General features: G+C 37.8%; 1 protein-coding gene across 1 annotated transcript; it reads right to left on the bottom strand.

Annotated features, from left to right (window-relative positions):
• Positions 1 to 885: 885 nt before the first annotated feature.
• On the bottom strand, positions 886 to 5,291 carry LOC146514573 (uncharacterized). The gene has a single exon (XM_085165940.1). It carries the CDS (start codon positions 1,582 to 1,584, stop codon positions 886 to 888), a length of 699 nt encoding a protein of 232 aa, XP_085022066.1. The 5' UTR covers positions 1,585 to 5,291.
• Positions 5,292 to 26,515: the final 21,224 nt, after the last annotated feature.

The raw sequence follows: 26,515 nt of genomic DNA, 5'->3' as shown, positions 1-26,515 counted from the left end.
TGGTGAGACGGTTTGTGGTCCGGAGATTTGGTGGAAGTGCATTCCAAAGTCTTGGGGCAGAACAACTAAAGGCTCTGAGTCCAATGGTAGCCAGGCGAGCAGGTGGAACAGACAAAAAGGAAGCTGAAGAAGAGTGAACTGTATGAGGGGGTGAGTATGTATGGAGAAGATCAGATAAATATGGAGGAGCGAGGTTATGAAGCGCTTTGAACATAAGAAGCAGGATCTTGAAATTGACATGGAGGTGAACTGGAAGCCAATGGAGCTCTTTAAGAACAGGTGTTATATGTTCAGTAGATCTAATTCTGGAAATAATACGAGCAGCTGTATTTGGAACTAACTGCAATTTATGGAGAGATTTATGAGGTAGACCATAGAGAAGAGAATTACAGTAATCTAAACGAGATGTGACAAGAGCATTGACAAGTATGGCGGTACTGTTTGGAGTGAGTGAAGGACGAAGGCAGTTAATATTATGGAGATGAAAATAGGAAGACCAAGTGATATTATTTAGATGTGCTGTGTAGGAAAGAGTGCTATCAAGGATGACACCAAGAATCTTAACCTGAGGGGAGGGTGTGACAATAGAGTTATCAATGGATAATGAAAGACTTCTGGTTGGGACTTTGGTCAGTTTTGATTTGGTGCCTATTAAAATGAATTCTGGTTTATAGCCATTAAGTTTAAGAAAGTTGTGAGTAAACCAGACCTTGATTTCACTTAAACAGTCAGAAAATGGATGTGGGTAGGAGAGTAGCCGTGGGTTTGGGGGATAGGTTGAGCTAGGTGTCATCTCTTGTACTGCCATGATTAATGCATCTGTGCTGTCTTTCAGTCCAGCTTTGGCTGCTCTTTATCTGGTAGGATTTCTGGATGTCAGCCACTTCATCTATCTATCTGGTACATACCGTGCAGGGGTTTGTCCTTCCAGGATGGCTCCTCCTCTTGCTCCTCTTTCTTGGGTTTCTGCTGCCTGAGGTACTCACTGAGCATGCGGTCTGTGGTGGCCAACTTCCTGATGTATTCATGTATGTTTGTTGTCTCATCCTGGACTGCGGTATTGACACTCACTAGTCCCCAGCCTCTTTCCTTCTGCTTAATGTACAGTGTCAGGGTGCTAGACCTGGGGTGAAACCATCCCGGGATGGTCAGGAGCTTCCTAGTCTTGATGTCAGTGGCTTCTATCTCCTCCTTTGGCCAGCTTATTATCCCAGCAGGGTACCTGATCATGGGCAGGGTGTAAGTGTTGATAGCCCAGATCTTGTTCTTACCATTCAGCTGACTGCTCAGGACTTGCCTTACTCTCTGCAGGTACTTGGTGGTTGCAGCTTTCCTAGCAGCCTCTTTGTGGTTCCCATTTGCTTGTGGGATTCCGAGGTACTTGTAGTTGTCCTCCATGTGTGCAGTGTTGCCTTCTGGTAGTTTGATCCCCTCAGATCTGACTCCCTTCCCTCTCTTTGTTAGGATCCGACTACACTTCTCCAATCTGAACGGCATTCTGATGTCCTTGCTGTAGATCCTGGTGGTGTGGATCAGTGAATCTATGTCTTGTTCACTCTTGGCATACAGCTTGATGTCATCCATGTAGAGGAGGTCACTGATTATTGCTCAGTTCAGTAGCCAGTATCTGTAGCAAGACTTTGCAATGATCTCACTGGGGGGGTTCGGGCCTATGTAGAACAGCAGTGGAGACAGAGCATCTTCTTGGTAGATCCTACACTTGATGGTGCCTTGTGCTATGGGCTTGAATTTGGCCTCTAGTGTTGTACGCCAAATCTGCATTGAGTTCCTGATGAAAGCTCTTAGGGTCCTGTTGCTCTTGTACAATTCTAGGCATTCCAGGATACAGGTGTGGGGCACCGAGTCATAGATCTTCTTGTAATCAATCCAGGCAGTGCACAGGTTGGTGAACCTGGCCTTGCAGTCTCGGGTGACTGCTCTGTCTACCAGTAGCTGGTGTTTCACACGTCTGGTTTTCCCGCCAATTCCTTTCTGTGCCAAACTCATGTATTGAGCCATATGCCTGTTTATCTTAGCTGCTATGATGCCTGACAGGAGCTTCCATGTGGTACAGGCAGGTAATTGGCCGGTAGCTGGATGGGACCAGTCCCTTCTGGGGATCCTTGGGGTTCAGGACTGTCCGGCCTTCACTTAGCCATTCTGGGTAACTACACACACTAACACACACACACGTACACACACGCGCGCGTCTATACATATATGTCTGTTATTTATCCTTTGTACCCCACTGTGTGATTTTCAGTAAAATTTTTGAACTCATTGTGTCGGTGGAGCCTTTGAACTTAGATCCAAGTTTCACTCTGGACTCATCAGAAACTCACAAGGTTTATGGCCTTTTAGTTTCAGGTCACCACCAGTAGTGAATTCCAGGTGTAATTGCACTCCTGTGGGGAGGAATTATCAACAATTAGAGTGACATTAGAGGACAAATTGATGAGCTAGAGGACAAAGATGGAAGAGACCAATTGTCCAGCAGCTCATAGACCTATCACAAAACCAATTAAGTTTGTTTCTGTTCAGAAGTTCAAAGACACAGCCAGACTGCAGAAGTAAGATGCTGTGCGGATTTTTGTCAGCAACATGCGTCTAACAGCAGGAATTTCATAAAAAACACAATGAGAAATGTTATTCTCCCACTGAATAAACAAAATAAGCAGTTCTTAGACACTACTGACATTTCTTACACCAAAGCTGTCCACCATTTTCACTTACCTTCTCCAACTCCTTGTGCATCCTTTGCTTGTATGAATAGTTTCTTTATCCAGTTCTCTTTTAATCTAGACTTTCTTGAATCTCTGAGGTTTTTGCATAACCAAGAGACCTGCCGACACATTTGCATTTGCTAACCTTGCAGAATTTTTGAGTAAAAGTAAGATAATTACAGCCACCATGACCCATTTAACAGGGCAGACCTGAAATAGTTTGACTACTTAACACTTTAAAGAGTAAGTACTTGACACCCAGTGACTGCATTAGAAACAAGATACAAGTTATGATCAATATTATTTTTGCTCTACAGGGATATTTGTAATTTACTTGGGTAGGATTTTAGAATAGAATAGAATGGAACTTTATTAATCCCTTGAGGAGGTCTCCTAAGGGAAATTGTGGTTTCAGCAGCACAACACCAGTCACCTTAAATACAAATGAGAAAAAAACAAACAAACAAGCAGGTACAAATAATTGATAGAGAATTAAGAATAAAATATCAGCAGCAGAATTTAAAAGGTAATAATAATTGTATTACTATTGTTATTATCATTATCATTATCATCATCATTATCATTATTATTATCATTATCATTTTTGTTGTTGTTGTTGTCATCATCTTAACATTATTAACACTCTAAACATTGTTAAGGTTAAACTTCATTTGATGTAATGATTGCGTGATGACACTGATTGATGTGATGGGTTTTTTACATTGATCCTCATGTGGTTGAGATATTCTCACTAGAAGTGTTATTTTATTTGGACGGGTAGAGGAAGAGTTAATGAAGATATGTCTAAGTGTTTAGCAGTTTTTCAAGTTTTAACTTATATTTCAGCACAGAGTTTTTTTATATACATGGATCTCCTAAAAGTATTGGAGTCTATCACAGCTGTGGGGGCACTTCTATTGTGCTATGAACATGGGTGGACATCGCTTCAGAGGCAGCTCGGGGTGAATGCTTTTGACCTGATCTGGACAACAAACTGGAATAGCATGATAATATAGCAAGCAGGAATGAATTGCTAGACATGGAAATTTTCTTAAGGGTACAAAACCATGCACCTACCTGTTCAAAGGTGGTTCTGCTTAAGTATGCCCCCTACTTTTCTACAGATGGAAAGGAATGATATAAGGAAGGATGAAGTTTATACAGGTAGTGCAGGTGACAGTAACATCATGGGATGATGCAATCAAAGAGTCAAACACACTAGGGGGTAAGACAGTCTACAGACATTACAGTCTCATGTAGATTCAAACTTCTGGTTAAGTAGTAACAGAAAGTGTATTCTTCATCAAAGAATGGTCCAAGAGCAAGGACCATAGGAAGTCTTCCTTTGATATTCTTTATTAATTAGTAAACTGTGTTAAAATCCTGAAAATATTATCTTAACAGTGTATATTTTCTTCAACAGAGAGCAGTTACATCTGAAATGCATCAAAGTATTTTCTCAGTGAAAGACTAGGCTGATTGGAATAACTGTCTTTTACGTATAGCAAAGTCAGCAGCTATACTGCATTGTGCAATCATTTTGGGTATTATTATTAGATAAACACACACACACACACTATTATTGCATATTATTCCTGAATGGATAACCTGTCACACAATTCTAAAATCAAAGCAAAACTAATATACATGCAAACCAAAGATAAACAGATGAAGAACTTGAGTTTACTAAAATTGTTATTATTTTAGAATTCATTTCATTTCACTTCCTCACCATGTACCTGTAAGTCTTTGCTATTTTTTTATTTTTGGCCTAAAGACATATTTCTGCTCAGTTTTAGTACTTCTATCGCTACACTTTTTGCCCTCTACAGTGGTGCTGATGAGATGGCAAAGTCCTTTTAATGAATGCTAGTCTCTCCTTATGGGCTTAATGAAGATTTCCTTGCTTCTTTATATCCTACTTTCAGGGTTTCACTATCCCCTCTGTCTAATAATTAAGTCAGGATATGAGCCGTAAAGGATGAACTCTGCTGAAATGAACCCTGAGAATTCTTCACCAGCTGCTCCACTCATCTCATTCTACACTGAGGGCTACCATCACAGTTTTGGCCGCCCCTGCTGGACTCCCTCCCACATGTTTACAAAAGGGAGAACAGTATCAGAAAAATTACTTGTTGTGTGCAGCATGTTTATCCAAAACAGGACTTCTCTTACATTATGGACCTTCATTTCCACCTCCATCCAACGTTTTCTTTCTCATTAAAATACCGACCTCGGAGCACAAGTTCTCCCTCTTACTCACACTTCTTTTTCTGCTTTTATCACTTCAGGCACCAAGGGAAAATGAGAGCAAGGCTGACAAAAAGGGTTGTCCACTTAATAGGCAGTATTCATTAATTAATATTCATTTTCATCCAAGGAGTACATTCGAGTGAAATACAGATAGTGTCAAGGGAACTGACCTTAGGTGGGATTTCTTTTTCTTTTCTTTTTTTTTTTTTAAATTTAAAGTGTTGAATTTTAACATCCTTGAAATATCTTTTGGGATCCCAGAGGTGTCAGGGTTAACATTTTGATTATTAATTCCCTTACAGTCTCTAGTCAGCTGTTCAAACATAAACTGATTCAACCTTTGTTGGGATCTTTCTTTTATTAATACTGGTAAAAATAATAATAATAATAATAATAATAATAACAAATCTATTCTTACAACTAAAATCTTGAGTTCATAAGCAGTAAAACACAACTTTGGTTCATTTGAACCTTTCTGTGTAACTTGCTTATTTAAGATTTAACACCATAAACTAACAACAACAAAAAAAAACCCTCCTCGGTCCACAATTTTTCAGCTATAAGTGATAAGGAACAAAATCCCCAGTCCTCATTTTTGTGACAATGTATTTCAAATTTTTATTTCAAAGTAATTCAGTTAGACATAAGCATTTAGTTAGTTTTATCCATGTGTATTCTAAAAGTAAACAGACCAGGGTCTGGATCTTGTCAGCATTTAGGTGATGTCACAAATATAACAACAATGCTTTTGACAGCAATAACTACATACAGCTATAATAAATATTTATTCCTTTACACATTAACATGTATGTCACAAGAAGAAATGACTACTACGCAACTGGCATAACTTTACGAGAGCAAATAGCAAGTAGACAAATATTCATTCTTAGAGCCACATTTACTAAACAGGAGAAACCAGCGTGAGTGCCACAACTCCCAAATAGTGCTGAAAGTGCAAGGATGCAAACCAAGAAATGACATTAAGCTATGGGTTATTTACTATCATGACAGCCTGTTAATTGTAAACCAAAAATTGTAGAAATATAGGTCATACATGTGTACATTAAATATAGACCTACGGTGGAGTCTGGCAGAGAGAGTCAGTATAATTGAAACATCTTGGGCAAGATTCTAACCCCAAATTGCTCTCGGATTCACCCACTGGATTATGACTGTGTGTGAATGTAGAAAGCGCTTACATAGAAAAAAGTGTTTGTGTAAATGAGGAAAGTTGTATAAAGCGCTCCTAGTGCTCACATAGGGTATATACGTATACTTTGCATCTGGTACTGTTAACAGTACCTCCACTGAAAAAAAGAAAAAAAAAGGATTTGCATATTTCATGAGTGACTTTTGTGTTTGCATGCTACTGAATTTTGTAGATCCACCTCTACAAACCATCATGTGTGATAGCAGAGCTCATGAGATTATGGTGAAAACCTGCAAAAGCCATGTGTGCTGTCCATAGCCCGGAAGTTATAACGGTTTAATTAATCTAATATTTCACTTTTATCTAAGTATAAAAAAATCTTTAAAAACACATTTTTCCTTAATAAAGTTTATTAACACAAACCCATTGATCAAAACAAAAAGAAACAGCAGTTTCAAACTGTGAAAACATTGCAAAACATAAAAGTGAAAAATGTGCATTCCAAATAAATTGACATGAGCAGAGAAATATATCACTCATCTAGCGTACACTAAAATCTCAGCAATACCTCCTCCATGCAATCCTCCATGTGACTCCCCCCAAAATAAAACATTTTATTTATTTATTTTTTGGCATCGAATCTTGACGCAATTAGCAGTAAATTGCATGTTGAACCCATTATTACATCGGTTTGCCCACTTCATTTAAATATACTCCTGCCAATATTTTGCACTTTGAGAAAGGAACTCCCAGAAATTAATATAAAAAGGTAATTCCCCCCCAAAAAATCAGTTCTTACACACAATCTTGTCACTTGTCACAGGTGTAACACATTAGCAAATCCACCCCCTGCCCCTGGTTTTTAATCAGTAACACGAGCAAATTCCTTTTAAGTATGTGAAAAAAAGAGAGTAATTATTTCCGTCAGCATCACAGTATCATTTAGCCTCCGCATACTCTTTTAAGTCATGGACAAATGTGAGTGACTTATGGTATCCACTCTAGCTAATATAATTAATACTGGTTTTGATGATCAATTATGAATACACCAGTGTGAGTTTGACTTTTTTTTAACAGAAAAATAGACTAAAGAGGGAATGAGATTTTTTATTTTTTATTTTTTTTAATGGAACTGTCATTCAGAATTTGAGGTCATATTTCCAGTCATCCATTAATTAATTTATTCTATTCAGAAATCATACATGATTATGCAATTAAACATATCAAAATGTTTCATTTTATAGGAACTTTAGTAATGCTCAACTTGTGATTCATAATGCCACACTGACCAGGGTTGTGTGCAGCTTTCAGTGAATCATATCATGTCTGTTGTGCCCAGGTGAAGTACATCAATATCTTTGAGCTGATAACTGTTTAAGCCAGTTCGATTTTGCAGAATCGGAGAGCCGGTCTCTCACTGTTTTTCATCTGGCTGGGCTTCATATGCTCCACTTTTACCTACGCCAAAATCAGCAAGAACACAACAATAATAGAAACTCATTGCTAATATTTTAGCTGTACCTCTACATTGGTTTCTTTCAGACAGGATGTCATAACTTCTTATGTTCTTTATATATCTGAGGTGATACCTTCCCACATGACACTTGCCTCTTGCATGTATATATGTTTTGTCAGGACCAATAGGTTTATACTTATACTGCAACATTTGCTGGAATCAAAAACAATATAGTCTGTTCTGTGTTCTTCCAACTGCTACAAATTTCTTTAAAACATTTTTTGTATTGTATTTGATTGAAATGAAATTCTGACGCTTGTGCTTTGATGAAGATTGCGAATAAAAACAGAAAAAAACAACCTTTTAAAGTGCAGGTTTAGTGATTCAAGAGAGAGTTCATTTTGTCCCTGGTGGAAACACTTTTTTCTTTGCCTGAGACTGTAAACAATTGAACCAGTTGGGAATGAAGTTTGTTGGCAATATCAAACAGATTTTATAAAAGTAGTAAAGTTGATGGTTAGTCACCATGTTCTTAATACTCAGACTTTTAATAATGCATAGCTCTCCAATCCTCAAACTTTAGGATTGCTTTATTGAATAGAACTTTAGAAATCTGACAAAATCTGCACAACCTCTGAAAAGCAGTGAGCTAAACAATAGCGCAAATGTGATATATTTAAAACGACTAACTCCATTATTTCCAGTTTGAATGAAACCTCTCATCTTCCAAATTCAAATCACAGTCTGCCCATGATAGCACGTGACTTGTTTCAGTTAGTTTTGAAAGGATATGCTGAGTAACTGAAGATATTGATAAGGATTAATGGGGGGATGGGAATCAATATCATTCTAGCTCATTTACAGCACTGCAATTATTCTGTAAGCCACAGGTCTGGATAATTTATCTTAATTGTAAATTGATCTAGTAAGGAATAGGAATAAAACTTAGCGACAGCAGAAAATCTTTGGTAATTTTGTGTTTTGGAAACTCTCTATTTCTCAGTTGATCAGTTGCAAAATGCTGAATGTTTATGAAATCCATCTTTCAATGCAAACATTTATAAATAGCTTTTCAAGATTAAAGGTTTTATTGGTTTTTATCTCTAGAATTAATTATAGGTATGCAATTAATTCATAATCATCTTAGAAATTTCATCTGGATAGGAGTGCAAACCTTTTTTTTCTTTGCTAGTGCCTGTCCTCCCCACCACAATTCATCAAAAATAAGCAAAAAAGGTAAAAAAAAAAAAAAAAAAAAAAGTAGGGGCAGAACAGGGCATGGGGTGGGGGTATATAACAGTCTGAGAATAAACTCCAAATTTTCAACATTAAAGTGAGAACAAAGTCTCCAGTTTTGGAGAATTTTGTTTTTTCAAATCTTTGAGATTGAAGTGGCAAATATATGAGAAAAAAAAAGTGGAACATTTGTAACAAAATTGACAAATTTGCCAGGAAGAACTTGGGTTTTTTGGGTCAAACAAATTAGCATTGGGTTTGCTGTGCAGTATGACAACATTAGCTAATTAAATTATGCTTTTCAAATGGATGTAGCAGCAAAGGAATACTTGTGATTTTAACCCAGAATCACAAGCTGTCATAAGCATCCATGTTGTTGTAACCCACTCCTGGGTAAGTACATCTCATTCTAGGTTTGGGGAGGAGCTGGATATGAGTGCGAATAATCATACCACAGAGGAATTTCAGTTACCAGCAATGTTCCCTCTAAGCTGCGCGCGTGCGCAATTGCGCACTGCTGGCATGGTCTCTGCGCACAGAAAATCTGCGTTGCGCACAAAAAAAAAAATCTAACCTGAATTGAAATTAAAATTAATACTTTTTAACTATTCTGTTTTGCAGTGTTAGTCAGTAAGTCACTGGCTGCTCCAGTATGGGATTAGAACGATGCCACCTTATCCCATAGTCCAGCCAATGATGCGCTTCACATTCGTATATACGCAGCTAATCAACGTAGTTGACAGGCTATGACAGTGTCCTTATGTGCTGACACTGGTGTTTTAGCTAGCAAAGCGGCGTGGCTGATGTGGAGTGAAGCCACGTTAATGACAACGTGTACAACCATTGCAGATGTGACCAGGACAGACGGAACAATTGACGGAAAAATTGTGGACTTTATACCAGTTTTTAAATTGTGTTGATAGGCCACGTAAAACCAGAGTTATGATAAAAATATCTGCAATGTTTTGTTTTTCTTCCTGAATACTTGTTGTTTATATTTACTGCGGGAAGAAACGGTAAAAACTGTGTTTTATAAGGAAAACGCTCAAAAGCACTCTGCCTGTGAGCAAAGACAGTTGTGTTTTCAAAATTCAAGTTCAAGTTATTTTTACTTCCAATAGTGTTAACATACTACACAAGTCATGAACAATGTATGTGGGCTAAAGCAGTTAATTAAAAGTAGTCTAACATAAATGTAAATGCTGTAATTTGATTATTTTAATAAACCATGTAACTTGGATGGATTCGATGCTGGTGTGACCACAGTGCACACGTCTAATGTTGCTCACACTCAGGGAGTTTGTGTGTTCGCTCAGACAAAAGAAAAATTAGAGGGAACATTGGTTACCAGTGACTTAGTTTTAAACAGGTAACAGTTTCACCACAAAAATAACAACCAGGGCCTTTTACAAAATAAAATGAAAATAAAACTCATTGTCCTTAATCATTTGAATTGTCCCTTATTTTGTGAGGTTGCAACCTTATATTTCAGTTTGTTCCTCAGAGTTTTATAGAGTAGAGGGTCAGTCAAGTCAAAGCACAGATCAGGTTAGGGAATATTCTACAACGTAGTGATGGGTCGTTCACGAACGAAATGGCTCTTAGAGCCGGCTCTTTGACGTGAACCACGCGAGCCGGCTCCTTATCGCGAGCTGTCACGTGGTTTTTTTTTTTTCTTTCTCTCACCCTCTCTCTCGCACTTTTTTCCGCTTCACTCCGCACGCGAGCCTTGTGCTTTACGCTGGGCAGAGGGGGGAGGAGCGGTAGTTACACTCAGTAGCACAGGTACAGAGCCGGAGGGAAAGACAGAGAGCCACTATTTTCGGTTGCAGATGATAAAGGATTCAGAAAGTTTATTCATGCAGGCCCATATGACAGAGAATATGCATCTTCTTTTTGTTTTAATATTTTAATTTATATTTAATTGTGTTGTGGTTTGCAGTGTTTTGTGTTGTTTCACTTTAAATTTGTAAAACGAAAAAGCTGAAAATTTAAATAGTTAAAATTTGAAATGTGAATAGTTGATTTTTGTATTATATGATTTATTTATTACATTTTATGTGGAGTGAATAAATAAAAGTATATTTACGGTGGCCCCTAGAGACAAAGCACATACAAACTTCAAATCACGTACAAACACGTACAATCTCCGAAGCACGTAAAAACACGTACAAACTCCGAAACACGTAAAAACTCAAAACACGTACAAAACACAACAGAAGTGCTCCAGGATGCTAGGGCACAGTGTTGAGCTTTTGTTACTTAGTGGCTACACAAGCCAGCAAGTACCAACGACCGGATTTGGTATGTGGTAGTAACAGGTAAATGAACTTTTTTTTTTTTTAATTATTTGAATATATATATGAGTGCCTGTGTATAAATACACAAACAATACACATATGCTTTCAATTGTGTAATTTAAGTGATCTAGTAGCTCTGCTTTGGAAGTTCAGTTAAAGCTAGAAATGTGTTTTGGAGTTTGTACGTGTTTTGTCTCTAGGGGCCACCGTATATATTTATATATAAACATAAATTCGCTTCCGCTTATCCTTTTCAGGGTCGCGGTTGTTTATATATATGTTTATATACATATAAACATATATAAATAAAACCACTTTTTTTTACGTTAGTAATTCCTTTTGTGCATAATTTTATATTACTGTTAATAATAAATTAATTAAAGCAACAAAACAACCTGAAGAGCCGGTTCAGAGCCGAAAGAGCCGGCTCTTTTTAGTGAGCCGAACCGAAAGAGCCGGATCTCTAAAAAGAGCCGGAAATCCCATCACTGCTGCAATGATCTGTCAGTCAGCAACTCACAAGTCTAGAGAAGCTTCACACCTGGTCTTTTTATAGTCCAGAGTGTACTCTTTTTGTCTGTTCACTGTTTCCAGCCGGGATGACTGGTGGAATCCTACCAGAAATCAGATAAACCATTGGCTGTCTAACTGGTTGTACAGATCTAGATCCTGGAAATCACACTGGGAGGCTCACCATCAATTGGAATCACTGGTCTTTCCTCATGGAACTCATAGCTCATTAAAAGACCTGACCTGTATTTAGAAACAGGTTTATAGTCTCTGATCTACCACTTCTTTCATCATTCAAGTGAATCATAAATTCAACAATTAAACAATAACTTATTTACTTATTTAAATCCTGAAAATGTGTGGTACTCTTCAGTTAACAGATGAAATGTAACTGTTGTTAGAACTTCTGCCTAACCAATATAGTTGTGATACACACACGTAACACAAATATTAAACAAATAAAATACAAATGTTGTAGCGTAAAATTTCTTTAGAACATACATTACACTAAATTCTGCACAAAAACTATCTAACTGCATTTTTTCCCCTCATGACACAAGCACTCACTGCTGACAGATACAGCAGAAAACAACATTTTATGCATCAACTACTTTGATTAGTATTGTTATTAGAAATAACATCTGCAACCCACGAAGAAAATAAGATGAGTGCAATATGTAATTACTCTTGTTACGATCGTATAACATAGAAGGTAATTTAGTTAGCTTACCGAGACACATAGAACACCATTAACTTTGCCGCCACCTCTGCTGATTTCTGCAACTCTGCCTAACATTCACCTCACTACTGAGATGTTAGCGAATACCTTCTGAATACTTTTATGAAGCTTTGCCAAGGCATTTTCTGCTGCTAATCAAGACAGGTCGGCTTTCTCTTTTTCCTTTGAATGGCTGGTAACAAGTAGTAATGGGTCGTTCGCGAACGAAATGGCTCTTAGATCCGGGTCTTTGAAGTGAACAACGTGAGGTTTTCTTTTTTCTTTCTCTCACCCTCTCTCTCGCCCCTTTGTCCGCTAAACTCCGCACGTGTACTCCTGTACTTTGCGCTGGGCAGAGGGGGGAGGGGCGTTAGTTACACTCCCAGTAGCACAGGAACAGAGCCAGAGAGAAAGAGAGCCAGGGACAACAACTTCACATTAGAAAGGTATAGTAATCATCCACTATTTTCAGTTGCAGATGATAAAGGATTCAGAAATCATGCAGGCCCATATGACAGAGAATGTGCATCTTCTTTTTGTTTTAATATTTTAATTTATATTTAATTGTGTTGTGGTTTGCAGTGTTTTGTTGTTTCACGTTAAATTTGTTTAAAAGGAAAAAGCTGAAAATTTAAATAGTTAAAAGTTTAAAATGTAAATAGTTGTTCTTTGTATTATATGATTTATTTATTACATTTTATGTGGAGTGAATAACTAAAGTATATTTATGATGGCCCTTAGAGACAAAGCACGTACAAACTCCAAAACACGTAAAAACTCCAAAACGCGTAAAAACTCAGAAGCACGTACAAACTCAGAAGCACGTACAAAAGACAACGGAAGTGCTCCAGGATGCTAGGGCGCAGTGTTGAGCTTTTGTTACCTAGTGGCTACACAAGCCAGGAAGTATCAACAACTGGATTTGGTGTGTGGTAGTAACAGATAAATGAATTTTTTTTTAATTATTTGAATAAATATGGGTGCTTGTCTATAAATACATAAACAATACACACATGCTTTCAATTGTGTAATTTAAGTGATCTGGGAGCTCTGTTTTGGAAGTTCAGTTCCAACGCTAGAAATGTGTTTTGGAGTTTGTACGTGTTTTGTCTCTAGGGGCCACCGTATATATTTATATATAAACATCCATTCGCTTCCGCTTATCCTTTTCAGGGTCGCGGTTGTTTATATATATGTTTATATATATATAAACATATATAAATAAAACCACTTTTTTTTACGTTAGTAATTCCTTTTGTGCATAATTTTATATTATTGTTAATGATTAAATAATTAAAGCAACAAAACAATCTGAAGAGCCGGCTCGGAGCCGAAAGAGCCGGATCTCTAAAAAGAGGGAATCCCATCACTAGTAACAAGGCCATGTTAAGACAGAACTTCCGGCAAACCTTCAAAATAAAAGTTCCTGCTAGGCACAGCAGGAACTGTGAAACTAAAACACTTTTTTTTTTCTTGTGACAATAAAATAAAACAAATAAAAGAATGATTCTATAACTAGACAAATCACTTACAAAGCTTATCTTATTTTAACTATATTCTCCAGCTGGGTTACATTGTCATGAACTAGTTTTGTTCAGAAGAAAACAGCACACTGATTTGAATGAGGTGTTAGCCCTTGTATATCAAGAACGACAGCACATTGGACAGACACGAGGATATCGCTGGTTACATCACCGAGCTAGTCAAATGGGATTTGCAATATGCAGGACACAATCTAACAAATTATTAAAATAATCAATCCTCATGGTATGGTGTGTCAAAGAACACAACATCAGGGGATGGCAGTACAACACTAATGCGGCACTTTTTTCATGAATTTTTATTGTCAAAAATTTAGATTTTTTTCTCAGAATTTTATACCCCTCTCTAATCGCTGCCCCTCATTTTTTTCTACTTTTAGTGGCCCAATATGCCGTCATACACGGCTTCCTTCCTTTTCTTTAACTTTTATGACCACAACAGAGCACCTATTGCAACTATTTCAACAATAAGAAACTTTTTTATTTTTGCCTGGGGGGACCTTTTGTTCCATTCCTGTGTAGAAAAGTTTGGGTAAGTGTTATTTAAAACTGCATGAACAGCTGAAAAGAAGCATTTTCATTAATCATCAAATGACCCAAGAAATGGAAAAATTACACTGACCAAAAGGAAACTGGGGATAAGAGGTATCAAGGGTTAATAGATAGTGAATATCATATAATATCATATATTTTTCTATTTCTATTGTCAATACATATGCACACTGTATATCTGTGGGAGCTCTCACTGTCTTTAAGTTATCTATATTTTTTCATACAGAGCCCTGCAGAAATGTGCTTTAATCTTTTGCTTTTCATCTGCTCTATAAAAAATGTTTTTTTCTTTCAGTGGCAAACAATATGTACTGTAAATAGGCCAAGCAACAAAGTCTGCACATTCTCCTTATGAGCACTTTCCTGGGTGTCTGAACTAGTTTAACCTTCCCAAGAGTCTAGACTTTAGTTCATTGCTTTTCATTTTTCACAGAATAAGCTGCCCAAACACACATTCAAAGACTCACAACTAGTACAAAAACACTTACATTCATAGATACCAATTCATGCACATATCTGCTCTCTCGACTGCACACACACACTTTAATAAAGGTGTGTAAGCAGCCACCTGTCTTCTCCACCTCCTGCTTCCCCACAGATCTCAGGTAACTGCCAGCTTGGCGGCCCAAAGCAGATGGAAGCTAAGGCTTCCACTGGCTCAATCCAACTGGGTTTATGAAAGCATCATGGATCAAAGAAATGTCTGGAGATAGCTGTGCAAGAAAAAATAATATATTTTAATCTTGTTAAGATCAAGTATTCATCTTGATTTTCAGTTATCATTCCTTGTGTTTGACTGTATCATCCTGTTCCAAATCTTTTTTTTAATCAAACATGGCCCTTTATTAGGATTTGAAAGGAGCTTGCAAAGAAAAGCGTCTGGACTTCTTTAAGTTACTTGAAGACGTTTCACCTCTCATCCGAGAGGCTTCTTCAGTTCTAAGGTCAAATGGTGGAGAGTCCCAGATATAAACCTGAGAACCTTCACAGACATTTATTAGGATTTATTTATTAGGATTTCTTAGGTTTTTCAGAATTAACAGATTTTATTTTGCTCATTTATATATTCTTTGTGGCATGTTAGCAGGTTACCACTGGCAACTTGTAGAAAGAAGGTCCTGGGTTCAAATCTAGCCTCAGGCTTTTCTGCCTTTTGCAGGCTACACCCCTTGAGAGGTAGGTTAGGCTTAATGGAAGACAATGGATGATTAAAATATCTAGTCAGTGGATACATCAACTTTGGTAAAATGAATAAACCCATCCTAACTAAGTTCATACAGTTTCTTTGAAATACCACGCTTCGCATTTTTTGTCTGTCATAACCAGTGTTGGGAAGGTTACTTTTAAAATGTATTCCATTACAGAATACAGAATACATGCCCCAAAATGTATTCTGTAACGTATTCCGTTACGTTACTCAATGAGAGTAACGTATTCTGAATACTTTGGATTACTTAATATATTATCATGCTGTTTACAACTACATGAATGTACTATTGCTGTGATTTATTACTGTTACTGAAGGTCCTCGGATCTTAACTGTAGTAAAGGGACCTCTGGCTAATACGTCAGGTTCGTGTTGGGCTCATAGCCGAAAACTAGCTTTACTTTGTTGTCTGGGTCAACTTTGCTAGCGAGAGACAGAGAGAGGCGTTGAAAGGCTGCTCCAACTGAACTTATTGTTTCGGAGGAAAACACGAACACGGTGTACAGTCGAGTCTTAATAGCTTACTTACAACTGGGCTCGTCAGGCACTCTTCTTGGCTGCAGTGGTTATTATTATATTTACATGCTTCCAGCTCCCGTTTTTGCTGGATGACAGCTCGTACTTTTCCTTTTTCTCCCTCCCTCGCTCACAGACACATAACGTGTATGGCAGTCCATTCTCCCTGCAGCACGGACTACACTGCCTATGATGCTACATTCTTTAGAGCTATACCGGTAGCATTCTGCCTATTACCTTAGCACAACAACAACAGGCGCTCTCTCACCCAGGAAACACGCAGAGAGAGAACGTTGCCCTGTAACCATGGCAACCGTAACGCTGCCGTCTGGAACAACAGAACGTAGCTGTCAAACAAAACCCAAACAATCCTGACCCGCCACAATATGAAACAGGGAAGTACCACCGTGTAATCCATTTATTTCAACAGAGTAACTGTATTCTAAATACCACCTTTTTAAAATGTAACGGAATACAGTTACTCATATTTTGTATTTTAAATACGTAACGGCGGTACATGTATTCCGTTACTCCCCAACACTGGTCATAACTCAGAGTAAAAACAGCCATAGTCATTCTGAGTGCTGAAATTACAATGATTTTGAAAAAAAGAAAGAAAAATTAAATGTTCCGGATTTAATGTAGTTTGTCCACATTTTTACACACTGTGAACACTGTTGTTTCTTTGTCTAACAGCAATAACTGATGTTACCAACTGTTAAAATATGATTCTATTAGAAAACTGTGTTGACAAGGAAGCAATTAAGCAATTATTATTCTTAGCTGAAATTTGAAAGAAGTTTTAATGACCCCCAAAATTCTGAAAAAGCTAATTGAACACACCGCTATGTATGCCTGTAACTAAGAAAATTATTATAGTATGAAGTTAAAATTGTGCGTAGCATTAACAAATCCTAAAATTATTGTGCATCCATTCTTTTACTGGCTGTGGGAGAAAAAAGTAGTCTAAACGGAGGTGCCTTGATCTCTCTCTCCTCAGCCACCTCCTCTAGATGTTTCAGTGAAGTGCCAAGACATTCCCAACCGTCAAAGCTTTCCCAAGCTCTGAAAGAAATAATCTCTCCAGAATATCCTGGGTTAACCCTACGGTCTCCTTCCGGGGCTGACCCTGGCCAGATGCCCACGCCACTCGCCAACGAGACCTTACTCCAGGTGTGCCTCCAGGGCAGGCCCTGGTGTCCCTCCTCTAGGTGGAGGTATTTGAATCCCAGATATGCTCTTTTTTAAAGGTAAACACTATATCTGGCCTCTCACTGAGGACCAATTCACCTCGGGAGACCCTACCAGGGGCAAGTTGCATTCAGTCCCCTATCATAATCGTTTCGGTGATTTGTGGTGATATTTTTTCCGTTTGGAATGACCATTTTATGGAATGACCCAGAATACTTTTGAAATGACAGATTAAACAATGGGGTACACAAGCACATAATACAACAAATCATACAAACAAAGTAATTTGTATAAAACCACAGCTTACTGAAGGAGCAGGCCAGAGCTGAAAGTACTGTACGCAGTTTTAGATCCATATCCTAATGCAATGCTGAAGTACTAGTTTTCAAAAGTGCAGGCTTGGAAAACAGCAACTTATTATAAAATAAAAGATCCAAAAGTGTTTTTTCATGAGCAAAACAAGTCCTAGAAATAAGAATCTACACCAAGTGATGACACTGCAGCACACCAGCACATCAGCTACAAAGTCACAGCCTGCAGCCTATGTTTCAAATCAACTGTAGTAAACACGACAAAGCATATAAAAACACCGGTATGATCCTTCAAGGTGCTTATAAAATGTGTATGAGTGAAGAAAAAAAGCAACAAATTCACCTGTCTGTAACCTCATTGCTTTGCAGCACCGAAGTGAGGGGAAAGTTCAGAGCAGTCAAGCTGTGTGCTAAATTTTTGAACAATGAGTGAAACAGAGTAAAGGGCTTTGCACACAGCAGAACTTGAGAGATGTAGATGTTGACAAAGGTGTAGTGAATGTATATCAGTGTTTGTGATTGTGACCACACGCTGACGTCTTGAAAATAATATAACTGCTCAATAATAATAATAATAATAATAATAATAATAATAATAAAAGCAATAATAGTAATAATAATAGCATTTGTCTGAATGCGTGTGTGTGTGTGGGGGGGGGGGGGGGGGGGGTTTAAAATCTACCTATATGTTCAGCTCAACTGCAAAACTGTGCAGTCTTATGACTCTTATGACTGTATGATGTATGAGGCAGTTACAATGCTTTTGCCTTGACCAAACCCGTCTGCTTACGGCTAGACAAGGGGGAACTAATACCTGCAATGCTGTTGGGATGGACCACAGGCAGACAACCTTTTGTGAGAAAATAACAACAGTCTTCCTTGGAACTGTTGTTGAAGGCTTGTTCATAGGGGATTGTCTGAGTATTATGGTTCTGTCGTTAATATTGTAGGGTCTTTACCTTACAAGTTAAAGGGCCTTGACACAATTGTTGTTGTGAACTGGTACTATATTAATACAACTGAATTAAACTGAAATTAAACTGAACTGTGAAATAGTGAGTTTGAGGGACACTTCTACATGTATTTAAATTTAATTTGTGACTGACTGTCTGTGACTAGGTAAACAGAGTTTTACCCTTCGGTGCTGCCCCCAGGTTGTAATTGGGGAGATGATTTTATTTTGCATTTTGAGTTTGACCGGTAAATAAGTAAAGAAAATAAATAAACAAACTTGGATGTTGACACTTTTTCGGATGGGGGGAGGGGGGGGGGTTCCTTTGTTGTTTTTTGTAACAAATGAAACAGATAAAAGATTTGGAGTTGAATCAAAGTGTTGAAGTTGCATTTAGTTCACTGGAACACCCAAAATAAAGTCTAAATGAATGTTGATGCAAGTGAAAGAGGCACAAAAAGGCTGAAAAAGAAATACATTCATTAAAGAAGCTAGGGGAGTTAAACTCTGTAAAATATCCAGCATATCACTGTAAAAGTGTAAAACTCTGTGAAGAAGAGAATTTACAGCAATGAGAAAACCACAGAGTAAAATCAAGAATAGGAAGACCCTAAAACACCCTGCCTTTAACTTCCTCCAGAATGATGGCAAAAAAACCAAAAAAATGTAGAAAAAGAGCATTCAGCATCATCTGTCAGACATGTTGGAGGCAATGTTGTGGCATGTATGGCTGCCAGTTGAATCTAGCCATTGGTGTTTATTGATGATGTGACTGCTGATAGAAGTAGCAGGATGAATTCTGAAGTGTGCAAGCCTGTACACTCTGCTCAGATTCAGCCAAATGCTGTAATACTGATCAGACAGAGCTCCACAGTCCAAGTGGATAATGACCCAAAGCATACTGCAAAAGTAAGCCAAGAGTTTCTGAAGCCTAAGAGAGAGGATATTCTTCAATGGCCAAGTCAACCACCTGATGTCAACCCAATAGAGCATGGTTTTCAATTACTGAAGACAAACCGAAGGCAGAGAGACGCATAAAAAGTATCAACTGAAGGTAGCCACGATGAATACTTGGCACAACATCAAAATGAGCTCTAGACTTTAGGACATTATTTGCTGCATAAAATTAAAATTAAGTTAGTTTCCAGTTATGTTTGAATCTTGGAATACAGTGCACTTTTTGTTATACCGCTTGAATTAAAGCCCATAGATGGATTTCAGTCACATCTTGATTGTTGAATCTTAAATCCATTGTGGAGGTGAACAGAGGCAAAGATTGCATCAGTATTTAAATACTTGTGGACCTGAATGCATGTGTGGTTTTTTTGTTTTGTTTTGTTTTTTTGGTCATCTATAAAATCCTTTTCTTAACACTTAGACTTCCACATAATCTAACTTTCTTCTAAATACAAATGTTTCTTGGCATTTACAATTGCACGTTTTATGTTACAGCATTAATTTGTTTATTCTTCATTGATAACTAAAATTTCTCCTTCCACTGGCTTTTTGTGCTTTGTGTAATTCATGCATTTAATTTACATACAAGTCTAGGGGTATTTAAACAGTCACAATAATTACTCTGGCACGTTTTCTCTTCGGATTCTGCAGGCATTTTGTGACTTTCTGGAACCTGTAGAAGGAACCAGTGATATGATTATGTCTAACTCAGATGTGCAGACTTGGAAAGGCTGTGTCGTGTCCAGTTTAGCCTGAAATTACATCACTGCTTTTCCAGAATGGTGACAGCTAAAGCTGCTAGGAGCTGACATGGCAGATACAACTAAGGTACTTTCAGTGTTTCCAAAATGATTTCTAAAACATACTATGTCACTATATGATGGACTGAGTTTGACTATGAACAAATTTTTGAGGTTCTACCAGCAGCAGATTCAGTGCACAGTTTACTCATGTTAAATGCTGGTGTTGAACAAAGTCCAAACAGCCAAACAGGCATTAGATTAGAAATGTGACGATTGAAAAAATCATTGTCAAGCACGCAATGTTGGATTTTATTTAGCTGGTACATACTGTAACAAATCCTAGTGTGCATAATGTCTGATGAGGTTAGGCTAACAGCCACGTGAATGGCTTATATTTTTAAGCTGATTAGTGGTTTTATCATGAGAAAGGGAACACAGTGCTAAACTATGCTGAGAACTGTATAGCAGCGTATAGAACAAGACTGTCAGTGGTCCAGAGATTGTATGCACACAGAATTTTTATTTTCATTTTTTTGTAGATATGTGTAAAAAGATACACACTTCCCTCCTTAGGGAAGTTGGGAGCTGTCACGGACTAAAGGCATGGATGAAAAATTAAGATAAAGTCTTAAGGCATGACACGCCAGTGATTGCAAAGAAAGAAATTGCCGACCCATGTTGACAAGTCTGCGTTGAGATGTGTGTTTTTGTGTGAGCAGGATGAGAAGTTTCATTGTAAAAGAAGAGGGTGTCGGGTGAACATAGACAGGTCATTTCCCATCCATGCAGGGGGCCAAAGCTGCAGATTCAGCAGTCCTGGATTCAGATGATGATGACAGCTATGGATGCACCCGGATGGTTCCTCCACAAGGCCATTCCTCCTCATCAGCCTCTCAGAGGGAGAGTCCAGCCGAGTCAGCACAACACAGATAAAAATGTTGCTATTTGGCCTCCTATCTCTGCCTTGCTCTTTTATTCTTCTCTGTGAAGCAAAGAACTGTGTACATTTGAGGGAAATAAGGAGAGAATATGAATAAAAAGACAAAGGAGGAGTGAACAGAAAATATATCCTTGTGAGACATACCCCTCTGTCTCCTTTTCTCTCTCTTGCAAGTCTTGTTGCTCATCAACATCAAGAAACACACCTCTGATTCAGGGTCCTGACACTAAATTTCAGATCCAATTTTCTTTAACAATATTTTCCACAAATGGTAGTCACAGCAGGCAGCTGTAATGGAAATGAAATGACAGTGAACCATAAATTTCTGTGGTTGCACTCAGCAATTCACATGTCTGAACATAAAGATTCCTTTTAGAAAAGGTGTTTGCCGGCAGTTCTTTTAGCATGCTCTCTTGTTTAAAAATTAGATTAAGCATAGCTCAAAAAGGGTGAATGAAGCTTTTCCATTAATAGTTCTGAAATTGACATTTTGCGCTTAAATTAGCCAGTCAACTGCAACTTTGCCTTCAAGATATATTCACATGAATTCTATCCAATTTAATAAGAGTGGAACTGCCCTTTATGAAAGTTTGTGGATCAAATCAGGTTTTTCTGTTGTTCCCTGTTTTTGGATTACCAAAGAGAAAACAGTCCAAGTCAAGTCAGTGCCTCTTGTGTTCCATGCTCTCTCTCTCTCCTTATTTCTGGGGGGTTAATAACAAGAATAGCATCACAAAACAGGGCTCCACCAGTTAGAGGTGAAATATGTTGGCTCAATATCGACTGAAGCCGTCACATACTCTGATGACTCATGTTAAAGCGCTTTTTGACTAAAAGGATTTGTAAAAGATGTGTCACTCACAGAGTGTTTCCATTCCTCTATTCCCAGTGGTGGGCCTCTTTGGACTGAAACAGTCAAACCATTATCTTTTCACTCTCGACTTATTGACAGGATGCTGGAAGAGGGCTAAATGGAGGGTATCCAATCACAGCTATTAAGGTCAAGCACATAAATATACACTTCTCTGACATGCTGATAGGCAGTGTGAGTGCCAAGCTTTATTCCCTACAGGAATCACATAAAGATCAAAGCAACTCATACACTGACTGATCTTGTCTTATTGAGAAAACTAGCCTTTTGAAGTCAGGAGACAAAGACGAGTAGAGTTCAGGGAGAATAGTTGGCAGTGCACAAGTGAGAGTGAAAAAGCCCATTTATAAAAGTAGACATCCTATCCTTGAACACAGGTCCACGATGCGCCAGGTTCACTGCAGGGTGTCACACTCAGAACGTTACATTTCCCAGCAGCTGCTATGCAACTGAATCCTGCCCTCGCATTTCCTGAATTCGTTCCAGTTCAAGTCTCTATTTTCATATACCTGCAGTTCAGAAATGTTAATTTTATACTGCTTAACCATTTTAGCTACATCCCAGTTACAGGAAATTGTATCTACCTTTTTTGTTTGTCAGTCCTCCTGCCCATGTAACTCCTTTTTGTCATCTGTTGCTATGCAATTGAAAAGCTGTGATGTGGGTTTATTAGGGTACCAGTAAATAATACATGGAGATACATTTGAGATTGTAAATATATAATGCAGTGAGTAATCAGAAATTAAGCAGGCTTTGTAAAATGGAGTAGACAGGTTGAAGACCTGTGATATCTGACTGTGGTCATCTGAGAATAGACAGGTAATGGTCGGTTGTATAGTCAGTTCGGTTCAATCAAATTTATATGCCAAATTGCAGCAGCAATTGCCTCGAGGGATTTTGTATTGTAAGGTAAAGACCCCACAGAAACAGGAGTGCAATCTGCTTCTGTATGATACATGTGAGAATGAGCAGATCAAGACAATGTCATGTTTATTTTCGCCCAGTGTATTAATTATGAGTGAATAATGTTGTCTCCACTGAGCCCAGACATGCCAACTCCCCCCAAACAACATCCTATAGGTTTATGGACAGGTTGCAAATGCCATTAACCCAGTCTGATATCATCTTTAAATACTTTTTGATGTTGTCACCTGAAAAAACATTCATGAGACCACCACCAGCCGCCACACACACCAACATACATACACACACAGAGACCCAATTTTGAAAAGCTGCAAAAAGTTCCAGTTTCAGTACTGCAAAGGCTTTCGGGGGGAAATAGCTCCACACACAGTTTGAAGATCTGTCAAACACTTACTTTGATGTCCCAACCCTTTAACAACACCCGTCTTTCTCCTTCGCCACTCAGCGACAAAGTGATTGCTATCACTGAACTGTGTTTATTACATAGTGAGTCAATGCCACTATGAAATATGCCACTTAAAACATGACAAAACGCATGTTTTAAGTGACAGATTTTTATTTATTTTTTTATTTTTCTTATTCTTTTGGCATTAGCAGTTAAAGTCGCTACTGCAGTGAAAAAACTATTGTCATGAAGAAGAAGTAAAAGTAAATTAACTTTTCTCATAAGCAGATGGTTGATTTATGTTTGTTTTTTTCAGAAATGTGTATGACTGATAAATGTTAGATTATGGACAGATGGCAGAGGACAAAGTTCCACCAAGCAGAAAATGATACAAGGTATTTTGCATAGTAGCTACAAACAGATGTTTTGCACTGTTGTCACCAGCACTGACCTCCTCAGACACATTATCATTAGATGCCAGCTCTTCTGACTGTGGCTGCCATCTTGAATTAGTGATGGGCTAGTGTGCAGAGGGCCTTCCTGTCTCCCTGTCATCTCTACGGAGACAGAGGAAGTGGATCTCGCCCACAGCTTGTGCCCACATTTCACATCTACTCAGCTTCATGCTACACCATTCCTGTAGGCTGCTACAGAGCACGATTCTGCACATGAAGCCAAGCAAACTTAATAAACATGATCAAGTCTCCAATCTCTCTCTATTTAGAGCTTTAAAAGTCTTCACAGGGCCTAAGTATAACAGTGTGGGTAGTAGTTTGGGAAAATATGACATTATAAATTGAATTGTAAATGCAAGCCAGTGTATTTGTAATTGAAATTTCAATGGACTCGACATTGAAAGGTACTACCTAGCACAATGCAAATGATTACTTTAAAGAAAGTTGTAGTTGCAGCTTGTATTTGTTAATCTGATATAAGAAATGAATACTTCAACGTTCACATTTCTGGCATGATTCAATTCATTACATTTGTTTAGGTTTATCGGTTTATTTCACCTTAAGGTGCATCCATATACAAGGTAAATAAGACATTACTAGAAAGAAATAGGACAACCTGCATATGACATTGCAATGAGGAAAACAGACAAAAATGATTATTCCTGTGACAAGAGACACAACAAGCAGTGCGTCAAACAGCGTCAAAAACGAGCAGGAGATTGATGGACCGATGAAAGCACTCAGGGTACATTCATATATTCATGATGACATTTAACTTCCCTCAGTTTCAAAATGCTTTCTCTACTGTCACTGTCAAAGAAGTTCTCCTTGTTCCCAAAGGAGATTTTACCTAGTTTGACATTTGAAGTCAGTTCGATACAGAGTACCAGGTAGAAAAGGCTTAATGGGGATGTAAGTGGGTGAAACATGAACTGAGCAAGAGCAGGAAGATCACTGACACAGAGCCTATTATACATTTTATTTAAAACAGTGGTTGGTGTGAATGACAGGTTATAAGAACATAATACATATAAGCACAGACTGACCATAAAAAAGGGAGAAAATGCCTGGAAGCTGTGGAGGAAGGCCTACTTCTCAGTAGTTTATTTAGACTGCGTTCAGAATATTTCACACAGTAAAATTTTAGAGAGGAACTGTTGTGAGCAATTATGCCCATTCTGGATGTGAGTGGCATACATAAATGCTGGCTAGCAACAAGAAAGCAGAAAGTGATTAAGTTATATTTAGGCATACTTTGGCTGGAATGTGTGAGTATAAGAGAATAGTACAAATACAAGTACATAAACAGCACTTCCTGCTGCCGTTTGTTTGTCACTCTAACATGCTGTATAAATTCATAATATTAATCAAATCTAATTCTGAATGTAAGTTTAGAATTATGTATTTAACTTTATTTAAGTGTTTTGTGAGTTATTTGTCTTGATGAGCTGTCTTTTTAGGAAAAAATATATTGAACAGCTAAATTATTTTATTTACAAAGTGGCTGAAAAATTCATATAACCTCTCATGACCATGGCAGACATGGAGCAACTAAAACAGTTTTGTAAAGGGTCTAACATTTGTTTGAAGGAAATAACTTCCATCTCAACCATAGTGAACTATTTTCCTCATTCCAGTTTTTCCTCATCCCAGTACACCAGTAGTTCATATCTCAAACTTGCCTTTTTAAAAGCAGAATATAATGGAAGCAAAAAAGGCTGTGTGTTTGTTCAGTAAATACCAGCAGTAACATATGTATGCTTCTGTAGAAATCTGAGAAATCTACATGTATTTAATAATAAATCACTTTTTTGCAGTATGTCAACACAGCAACAGTTGGGTTTTGCTCAGTGAATGTCCTTTTGAACAGACTGCCTGAACCGTCATTTTATTCAGTCAACAAATTTTTAAAGATGTCTGTAGTAAGTCAGTTGTAAACTGTTCAAGTTGCAGGATCCTAGTCAAAGCCATATAGGGGTATGGCATTGTTGACAGGCTGAGATCCGAGAAAAAGTGTGAAATCTCATTTTGATCATGTTATTGATGCTATTCTTTTCTTTTTATATTCATATATATATATATATATATATATATATATATATATATATATATATATATATATATATATATTCCATATTCAACAAACTTCATCCAATACATTCACTGTCTAGAGTCTATGAGTTTGTCTCCAACCTGAGCTGTCCCTGTGAGGTACTCAAATCTAATCCTGTCCATCATGGTCACTCCCAATCTTAGATTCTTCAGCTCTGCCACCTCCAGCTTGGCCTTTTTTTCTTTTTGTCAGTGGCACTGTCTCCATACCATACATTATAACAGGTCGCAGTACCATCTTGTAAATCTTGTCTTTTCCTAAAATCAAATCAAATCACTTTTATTGTCACATCACATGTGCAGGTACACTGGTACAGTACATGCGAGTGAAATTCTTGTGTGCGAGCTTCACAAGCAGCAGAGTTGTGCAAAAATACAATAACATAAAACAAGCAAAATCTAAGAATGGCTAAATCTGAGACTAATAAATATATGCACAATATATAATAGTATATGCATTACTGGATGTGTATACTAAATATGTTTTTCTACGTGTGTGTATATATATTTTA

Source organism: Neolamprologus multifasciatus, chromosome 7 (genome assembly GCF_963576455.1).
Source record: "Neolamprologus multifasciatus chromosome 7, fNeoMul1.2, whole genome shotgun sequence".
In the NCBI taxonomy this organism is placed as follows: Eukaryota; Metazoa; Chordata; class Actinopteri; order Cichliformes; family Cichlidae; genus Neolamprologus; species Neolamprologus multifasciatus.
This window is presented reverse-complemented; position numbering and strand designations above follow the sequence as displayed.